Source organism: Cebus imitator, unplaced genomic scaffold (assembly GCF_001604975.1).
Source record: "Cebus imitator isolate Cc_AM_T3 unplaced genomic scaffold, Cebus_imitator-1.0 Scaffold521, whole genome shotgun sequence".
NCBI classification, from domain to species: Eukaryota; Metazoa; Chordata; class Mammalia; order Primates; family Cebidae; genus Cebus; species Cebus imitator.
The window spans coordinates 1046390-1056531 of NW_016107836.1; the positions used below are offsets into that span (position 1 = coordinate 1046390).

The window sequence follows — 10142 nt, forward strand, 5'->3', positions numbered from 1 at the left end:
AAAAAAAAAAAAAAAAAAAAAAAAAAAACCCTTTGACCTTCCAAAAAGTTTGAGATTATAATCTTCTAACTTTCCCTAATATTTTGCCAGCCACCCCAAGTGAATCCCAACACTGGGGTTATCGGCGTGAGCCACCGCACCTAGCCGCAACCTCTTGTTTGAATTTTAGTGGTAAAGGCCAGAGTTTGATTAATTTTTGTTTAGGAAGGACACATGTATAGTCCTTGAAACTTTTGTGTAGTTCTGGAATCTTGAGGAGATGCTGCCATTGCGTTTATAAACAGGAAAAATATGGATATCTTTTGGCAATTTCTCTGGGTCCAGCAATACTGATCTGAGTCCTTCAAAGTATAGGCCTGACTGTACCATGAGTCTGCACATTAGATTCCCAAAGGTAAGTTCAGATTCTAACATCATGCTGCTTGTTGAACTGTTTAACAAAAGGAATTATCAAATATTCAGGTAGAATCACCTTAAAAACTAAAAATTCTTACATATCTATAGCAATTAGAACATTAGAAAATGTTTTCTTCAACTGAGAAACAATCCTTGTTATGCCCAAAGAGCTGATCATTTCTAGGCAAAAAAAAATCTTATAAATAAATGCAATAGGAACAATTATCATATACATAGTAACCTTAACAATGAGGCTGGGCATGGTGGCTCACGCCTGTAATCCCAGCACTTTGGGAGACCGAGGCGGGTGGATCACGAGGTTAAGAGATTGAGACCATCCTGGTCAACATGGTGAAACCCCGTCTCTACTAAAAATACAAAAACTTAGCTGGGCATGGTGGCACGTGCCTGTAATCCCAGCTACTCAGGAGGCTGAGGCAGAAGAATTGCCTGAACCCAGGAGGCGGAGGTTGCGGTGAGCCTAGATTGAGCCATTGCACACCAGCCTGGGTAACAAGAGCGAAACTCCATCTCAAAAAAAAAAAAAAAAAAACCAATGATCGATAACAGTTTGAATCTGTGTCCCCACTAAATCTCATGTCAAACCGTAATCCCCAGTGTTGGAGGTGGGGCTTGGTGGGAGGTGATTGGCAGAGTCCCTATGAATGGTTTAGCACCATCCCCTTGGTTTTATTCTTATGGCAGTAAGTTCTCATGAAATCTGGTTATTTAAGTGTGTGGCACCTGCCCCCTCCTCTTCATCCTGCTCTGGCCATGTAAGATGTTCCTCTTCCCCTTCACCTTCTGCCATGATTATGCATTTCCTGAGGCTTCTCCAGAAGCAACTGCCACTATTCTATCTGTACAGCCTATAGAACCATGAGCCAATTAAGCCTCTTTTCTTTATAAATTACCCAGCCACAGTTCTTTCTTTACAGCAATGCGGGAATGGACTAATAAAGTGATTAAAGGCTGGGAATACAGACTTGCACTACCACACTCATCTAAATTTTTTGGTATTTTTAGTAGAGATGGGGTTTCACTATGTTGGCCAGGCTGGTCTTGAACTCCTGGCCTCAAGTAATCTGCCCACCTTTGCCTTTCAAAGTCCTGGGATTTACAGGCATGAGCCACCACCCCTGGCCTACTTGTGTCTTAAGTTTTTTTGGGGTGGGGAGACAGTTTCGCTCTTATTGCCCAGGCTGGAATGGAGTGCAATGGCACAATCTTGGTTCACTGCAACCTCCACTTCCTGGGTTCAAGCAATTCTCCTGCCTCAGCCTCCCAAGTAGCTGGGATTATAGGCATGTGCCACCATGCTGAGCTAATGTAACGATGGGGTTTCTCCATATTGGTCAGGCTGGTCTCGAACTCCTGACCTCAGGTCTCAAAGTGCTGGGATTACAGGCATGAGACACTGTGCCCAGCCAGTTTTTTTTTTGAGACGGAGTCTTGCTTTGTTACTAGGCTCTGGAGTGCAGTGGCGTGATCTCAGCTCACTGCAACCTCCACCTCCTGGGTTTAACCTATTCTCCTGCCTCAGCCTCCCGAGTAGCTGGGACTACAGGCATGCGCCACCACCCCCAGCTAATTTTTGTTATTTTTGTTTCACCATGTTGGTCAGGATGGTCTCAATCTCTTGACCTTGTGATCCACCTGCTTTGGCCTCCCAAAGTGCTGGGAAAATGATTAAGATAATCTCTTTTTACAAGTAAGACTTTTATGGGACATTTGCAGCTGATTTCAAATGTCAGATTATTTAATCACATCTGAATTCAAATTCTAAACTGTCTAAATTGTTTCTAATATGTAAGATCATTTCTTTATAAACATAGGACTCTTCCTCCCCTCCTTTTTGTTTCCATCCTGCTTTTTAGTTTTTAACTAGTAATGAGAAGAGGAAGTAATGTTACCAAAGAGCAAAGTCTAGTTCTCTGGACTTAATTTGCATGACAAATTTTTGTTCACTGTAATTAGAATTTAGTTAAATAGATGTCATTTTCCTTAATGCTATTTACGTTTAGCTCATGGGAATAAATGTTCTTGAGCACTGGGCACCTTTGAAAATATACAAGTTGAGTATCCCTAATCTGAAAATCTGACATCCGAAGTGTTTCAAAATCTAAAACTTTTTGGGTGCCAACATGATGCACAAAGAAAATGCTCAGTGGAGTTTTTTGGAGTTTGGACTTTTGGATTAGGGATGGTAAACTGGTAAGTATGATGCAAATATTCTGAAATTGAAACAAATCCAAAATCCTGAATACTTCTGGTCCCAAGTACTTCAGATAAGGGATACTGTATGTGAGAACAAGACAGCAGGTGGTTAAAGGAATTTCCACACTTAGGTTGCTTTCAAGAGAGAGAAAAGATAACAGGATCTTAATCTGTCTCAGACTTACTGGGGGGCAAATGTATTCATATTTGAGGATTTTTAAAATGTTTAATTTGCATCTTAAAAATGTTTTTAGTTAGTACAAAAAAAAAAACCCAGGAAAGAGTGTGTGATGTAGCCTACATTTAGTAAATACAAGATGACTTTTCCTTGTACTGACATTTATTTTTAAATGGTATTGAACAAATAACCTAAGTAGTTATTATAAATAAAATCTGAAAGATGCACAGGAAGCATGATGTTTCTGAATCCTTTTATTTTTTAAAGGAATTTAAAATTTCAAACTACAAAACAGATTTCATACATTCTGCCATAAATAAAAACAAACAATAAGGCAGGACTCTACATAAGCAAACCAAGAACAATTGTTTTTCAGAAAATGTGATAAAATGCTTTACAATCATAAGCCATCCAGTTTTTAAAATAAAACTGTTGAAAAACTCACAAATCTTCAAGCGGCACATACAAGACACCCTTGAAGAGGGAACAAAATGTGGTTCTGCCATTTTGTACTGTTCTCACATTTTTGAAAACCTAAATTTTGCTTAGAGCATAGGTCTGTTCCACATTCTAAAATTCACACAGGTTGGTTTGTTTTTTCCCAAGAACCATATGATAGAGGCACCAATGACAATATAACTTTGTTTCCAAGAACCTTGTAACAAAGCGTTGTCTCTTTTAAACATACGACTTGAGGCAAAAAGGGAATCCTGGACAGGAGTTTTCTTGCAGAGGCGGTTTAAGCCCTACCGAATCCGCTTCTGCTGCCGTGCTCTGTAAATATCATGAACAGGCGGGACAACGGCTCCCTTTTCTTCATCTTCATCTGAATCCTCGTTGGGCCTTTTGACAGCCTTGGTGAGTACTGCATTACTTTCCACTGGGCCGTTACCTTCTACAGCTAGCTCTGGGGCCCCACCAGTAATGATCCTCACAGCTTCCTCAACAGCTATTAAAACAAAACAACAAAATGTAAAAACATATTCCACTAGGAAAGGATATGTATGTTCAGCTGTGGATAGTTATAGTTCGTTTCATAGCCTACTATTGTAGCAAAATATGGGATGGTACTACTGATGCTAAATAATTAAAGAAAAAGACAAAAGCACTAATAAAGTTATTTTCATAAGCCAAGTCTGATAGTGCATGTTCACATGAAGAGAAAAGCTTTTATGACATTTTTCTTAGTGGAATTCAATATGAATAAGCCTTTCTCTGCCAGAGAGGGTTTGGGTAACTCCTGGGTTTCATTGCACTTCAAGTTGGCTGGCTGTTTTCGTAAACTTCAGTGGCAAAGAATAACAGTGTCCTCCGCCTATGAGACAACAGTGTGGAATGACACTCTGAAACAGAGCTTCCGTTACTTACTATTTGGTATCTTGCATCTTCGGAAAATTTCCATCAGTTCATCCACTTGTACAAAGGGACCCTATTTTGACATGAATAAATTTTAATCCCCAGTAATCTGACAAGTTAAAGTAGCAGTAAAATGTACACAGTTACTGTAACCCACAGAGCCATTATCTACCATGAAAATAATAAACAAACCTGGAAACAGATAGGAGGAGGGAGGAGTTTCATTAAAACAACAGCTGCAGGGGGTACTGGGAACACTCCACCAGGTACAGGATGTAAGCCTGGAGCTGTGAGAAAAAGAAAAGTATGAATCAAGTGGGATGGAAGAGTTTCTACACAGAGCTAAAATAATGTGACTTGCACATAAAGATCTTCCATGTCTACGTGGCTTTGTTCTGGACATTTAAGATGCTTCTAGTGCTTTACCAAACCAAAGTGGGTGAGACAGTGACAGCTGTCTCAACGCCATGGCCACTAGGAGGCAGAGAAGTAGACAAGTGACTTTGTACAAGGCCAGGGCTGAACTAAAGTCAGTTTTTGTCAAAGACGGTTTCTGAGTTGCACAAGTCATTTGTTCAGCAATCTTGTTTCAAGTCAATTATTCAACAACGTATTTAATCAGAAGGGCCTTGTTCAAAAAGAATCTAGAGAGGCTACTAACTTGAGAAGGAGTTTGGCTCTTGTTGCTCAAGCTGGAGTGCAATGGCACGATCTTGGCTCACTGCAACCTCTGCCTCCCGGGTTTAAGTAATTCTCCTGTGTCAGCCTCCCAAGTAGCTGAGATTACAGGCACTCACCACCATCCCCAGAAAATGTTTGTATTTTTAGTAGAGACAAGGTTTCACCATGTTGGCCAGGCTGGTCTTGAACTCCTGACCTCAGGTGATTCACCCGCCTCAGCCTCCCAAAGTGCTGGGATTATAGGCATGAGCCACTGCGACCGGCCATAGCAGCATTTCTGAAAACCAAGTATCACTGCCAAATGGGTTGCTGGAATCTGGATCATTGAAGTTTTGTTTTTAGGACATTCTTAGTTAATCTGGTTCAAAGATTAAAGCTAAGTTACTTGTCATAGTGACCCTAAGTCTAATAATTAACCCATAATTGAGAGGCCATGTCACTTTACCCACACACCTTGGATTTAAATCAACAAACAAATCGAGGTCTCAGCACTGGATCTAAAGTCATGGCTTACGTGCTAAATGTCGTGGCTGAAATGGAATCATCTGCTGAGTGTCTGGTTTAGGGTATTCTGGTTTTCTATCCACTTCATCTTTCAGAACAGGCACTATAGAAGGAGCTACAACTGGGTCTGGAATTATAGCTGCTAGCTTAGCACGGGAGACATCCTGAAAATGCAGAACAGAAGAATCCTAAATCTGAAAAAGGGACTAGTAGAGAATAATCGTGCAATTCATAACCTTGAGGATACAGTGTGAATACCTGGGTTAAAACCACAGAAAAAATGGAGAGAGATAAGCAAGGACTTCAGTGACGGCAAAGATTATTAACAAGGAAAGCTATTTGGTTTTAAGACTCAGTGTATTATAACTTTACCCCAACACAAGTTAAAAGTTATTAAACTCAGTGTGGCCAGGTAGGACATTTGTAGAACAGATAAAAGCTTTTGTGTGTAGTCATGAGACTGGGAGAGGCTAGCATAATTTGGGGGAAAAGACAAGATTTTAGATCTTCTGACACCTCCCTTCCACTAGAATTGAACATTAGTTTCATCAAATGAAGAAGCTGGATTAAGTGATGTTCTGCTTTGTGAAGGCATCACACTGCTTAAGATTTTGCTAATGCAATGAAAAATTATTTCCAATGTACTATTTATTACAGGGGACAAGGAAAATTTATTGAGCAGAGACAATATTCATCAGGTAATTTTAGCCATTTATTCTCTCTTTGATGAGGCAAATAGTAACATCTCCATTTTACAGAAGGGACTAAAGCTCACAAAGGTTCTGATATTTCCCAGGTCACATAGCTAATAAGAAGTAGAGAGAGGAGGATTGGGAGGCCACACCTCTCTGACCTCAAATCCATCCAGTCTTCTTTTCACTACACCAGCATTGCCCTGCCAGGGCGAAGAAAAGATATGCCAAAGGGAGCAATACAATGAACAGAGCAACACCTGTGAACAGAGGCCCTGTCCCAGAGGCGCTCCTCTGCTCCAGGCAACCCAGTGTCACTCAGTCTACCTAGAGCCAGAAGAACCCCTTTTTGCCACCATCAAGAGATAAAAAGCATTCCACTTTCTCAAAATTTGTTGAAATGCAGTTGGTGACATCTGGTATTAATTATATAAGCAAATCTAAATGGTAGGCACATTGGGTATCACTTTTTAAAAATCTCTCTCACACACATGCATACACACCATACCACTGACCATACACACAGAAGCACATTAATCCTTCCCCCCAAAATAAAAGAGTAGTAATATAAGATGGAAAACATCATATTCAGGAGGTAGTTCTACCTCCTGAATACTTAATATTTTCGTGTTTTTTTGAGACAGAGTCTCACTCTGTCACCCAGGCTGGAGTGCAGTGGCACGATCTCAGCTCACTGCAATGTCTGCCTCCTGGGTTCAAGCAATTCTCCTGCCTCAGCCTCCCAAGTAGCTGGGATTACAGGTGCCTACCACCATGCCTGGCTAATTTTTGTATTTTAGTAGAGATGAGGTTTCACCATGTTGGCCAGGCTGATCTCAAACTCCTGACCTCAGGGGATCCAACTGCCAAGACTTCCCAAGTGCTGGGATTACAGGCGTGAGCCACTGCACCCGGCCACTATTTTCAAGTAAAACTTGAAAATAGTAAGATCTTTCTTTCTTTCTTTCTTTCCTTTTTTTTTAAAGACAGGGTCATACTCTGGTTTCTTTAGATCATATAAATCTTTCACCTTTTACGAAAAGACAGGGTCTCACTCCATCACCCAGATAGGAGTGCAGTGGTGTGATCATGGTTCACTAAAGTAGCCTCAACTTCCCTCCTCAGCCTCCCAAATAGCTGGGACCACGGGCAGGTGCCACCATACCTGGCTAATTTTTCTTTTTTTTTTGCAGAGATGGGATTTTATCATGTTTCCCAGGCTGGTCTTGAACTCCTGGGCTCAAGTGATCTGCCTGCCTCAGCCTCCCAGAGTGCTGGGATATAGGCGTGAGCCATTGTGCCTGGCAGATCTTTATTTTCATTAACTTCATTAATTTTCATTTTCATCTTGGAAAAGTTGAAATAGCCTTTAGCGATTGCACAAGGTACAGTAAGTCCTCACTTAACATTGTTAATATGTTCTAGGAAACTATAACTTTTAGAGAAATGATGGGCTAGGTATGGTGGCTCTTCCTGTACTCCCAGCACTTTGGGAGGTCAAGACAAGTGGAATTCAAGCATAGGAGTCTGAGGCCAGCCCAGGCAACATTGTGAAACCCCATCGCCACAAAAAAATACAAAAAGTAGCCACGTTTGGTGGCATTCACCTGTAATTCCAACTACTTGGGAGGCTGAAACAGGAGATCACCTGAGCCCAGGGAGGTTGAGGCTGCAGTAAGCCATGATCTCACCATTGCACTCCAGCCTGGGCTGGATAGACAGAGAGACCATCTCAAAAAAAAAAAAAAAAGAGAGAGAAATGATGTATAGCAAAACCAATTTTTTTCTTAGCAAGGTTGTAACGAAACCACATTGAACACAAAAACATTATTTGAGGATGTGCTGTATATCATTTTGCTTAAAGTCAAAGTTTCCAGGAACATATCAATGATGTTAAATGGGGATTTACTGTAGTAAAATATCTTTGACTATTCATTGAGAAGTAGTTAAAATTAGAAGCAGAAACTACTTATCCCTGAGCAGTAATCCTTTGGTTCATACTAGGAATTTGCATCTGGCACAGAAATAGAGTTTCCATTAACAAAAATATCTGAATATCAATTATGGATAGTTTTTCTCAAAACATTTTATCTGGATCATAAAGAGCAAGACCCAGGCTAAAAGAGGGCAGTGAGGAAAAGGAGAATGATGGTCAGGAACATCCTAATGCTGGCTGGCTTTAAGAGCTCAACTGAGGACTTCTCTGTGAATTTCCATCTTAGTCTTTGTTTACATGTCACAGAAAAATCAAGAAATGATAGAACAGTGGTTTTCTCAGCAAGGGCTGTTTTGGGGCTTTGTATATATTAATCTCTCCCTGTGGGCTGAACAGGTTCAGATGCCAGATTTATTTTCTTATGAATCAGCAGTCTCTACAGAAGAGTTCCATTCATAGATGAGCTAATTCCTCTAAGGGCCACTGAAGGAGTGCCGTTTTAAGAATACAAATCCCTCAAGGAACTTTATGGATTTAACAAGCTGTAATATTTCTTCATTACATCTTACAAAATATGCAACAGGAACTACATTTGGTTTAAGATCTGTCAAAACATATTTATCAATTTGATAAGAACTATTAGGAAAAAAAGTAATACCTAAGATGACATTCAGATTTTCTTTTGTTTTTCTTCCCTCCACACCCCCTCCATCTTGCCCACCAGATATAAGGCACTGATAATTTCAGGGACAGAATAAAGTATTAAATCCCATTTCATTTTGATTTGTTCAGTGACTTTAACACTCAGCATTTCCTAAATCCAAGGAAAATCTCTGAACTTTTTTTCTTGCTTCCTGCAAATCTATTCTAAAACTAGATTAATTCACATTTCAGAATTTAGAGTGCAGGTTATCAATGAACTCTTCTAAACCACTGGAAAGTAAGGACACTACACATCTTGATCCTAAGTACATACCTTATAACCAAGTGCTTTTAGTTCACTTGCAGAGCAAGGATATAAATCCATGAACTTGTATCTGTCTACTAGTAAAGCCGTTTCTTTGCCTTCATACTCTTCTTTGAATGCCGTAAACCGTCTTTTCTCCACCTTGAGTATACTAGCTAGATCACCAATATTACTTTCAAAAGCTAGAAATCTGGCCCAGATTTCTCTGTAAGAAAAGAAATACAATCAATACTTTAATTATTCTGGGTTTAGGGCAGGGAGTTCATTTACAAAAATGCCTTAAGCTCTCCCTTTTCTCCTTAAGTTATAAAAAGTGATTTTTTATTATAAAGAGTTTTAAACTATAGAAAAATAGAACAGTATAATGAATGCCTATATACCACTACCTATATTGCTAATATTTTGCCATATTTGCATCATCTTATTTTTGCTTATCTCAAAGCAAATTATAAACCTATCACTTGTGTATTTAAGCTCATTTTTGAGTTTTTACTTATTTAGTATAGCTTCCTATTCTTTGTGGTCAAGATGTGAGACTTACCTTAGAGAGGGTAAACTCTAGGTGAAGTTGGAAAAGGAACCTAGACAAATTTCTAATTTCTCCTGAATAATGTGGCTTCATCACTTTATTTAAATGGCAGGAATTATAATGTAGAATACATTCTTCATCTAATATATGAATAAAAATATATTCTAAAATCTAATATGATTACTCTATTGTTTCCCATTAATGTGGATCACTGGGGACAAACTGGTACCTCATCATCGTTCTAACAGCTAAAATTAATGCTCTGAGACTACTTACATGTCACTAAGCACCTTTGTACTAAAGTAATATATTAAATGCCTCTTATATACCAGATATGTGGCTATCACAAAAATCCTACACTGGTAGACATTATTGTTTATAAGAAAGTGAGGCTTGGTATAGCTATGAAATTTGCCATCTAGTTGGCTGAGCTGGATACTGAACCCAAGACTCCAAAGCCTTACTATAAAATTTCCACTGTACTGCTTGACAATGCTGTTCCTCTGTAAGTCAAAACAGAGTCAAAACCATAAATCACAGACATAATATGTAAAACAAACTTTGAATATGTAAGAGTCTTTGCTTTTGAGTAAGGGAGGTGAAAAACCATATATATATATGGTTTTCTTCTTTTCCTTTTTGAGACGGAGTCTCGCACTGTCGCCCAGGCTGGAGTGCAGTGGTGC

The 10142-nt window shown here is 39.4% G+C and overlaps 1 protein-coding gene across 1 annotated transcript in view; it reads right to left on the reverse strand.

Moving 5' to 3' along the window:
- Positions 1-3027: 3027 nt before the first annotated feature.
- The window catches only part of CSTF3 (cleavage stimulation factor subunit 3), an 83621-nt gene continuing 76506 nt past the window's right edge, over positions 3028-10142 (reverse strand). The window contains exons 17-21 of the mRNA XM_017514251.2: positions 8937-9132; positions 5343-5496; positions 4340-4434; positions 4160-4220; positions 3028-3740 (exon numbers count right to left, since the gene is read on the reverse strand). Coding sequence (XP_017369740.1) covers positions 3538-3740; positions 4160-4220; positions 4340-4434; positions 5343-5496; positions 8937-9132 — 709 coding nt within the window. The 3' untranslated portion in view covers positions 3028-3537. The remainder of the gene's footprint in view (positions 3741-4159; positions 4221-4339; positions 4435-5342; positions 5497-8936; positions 9133-10142) is intronic.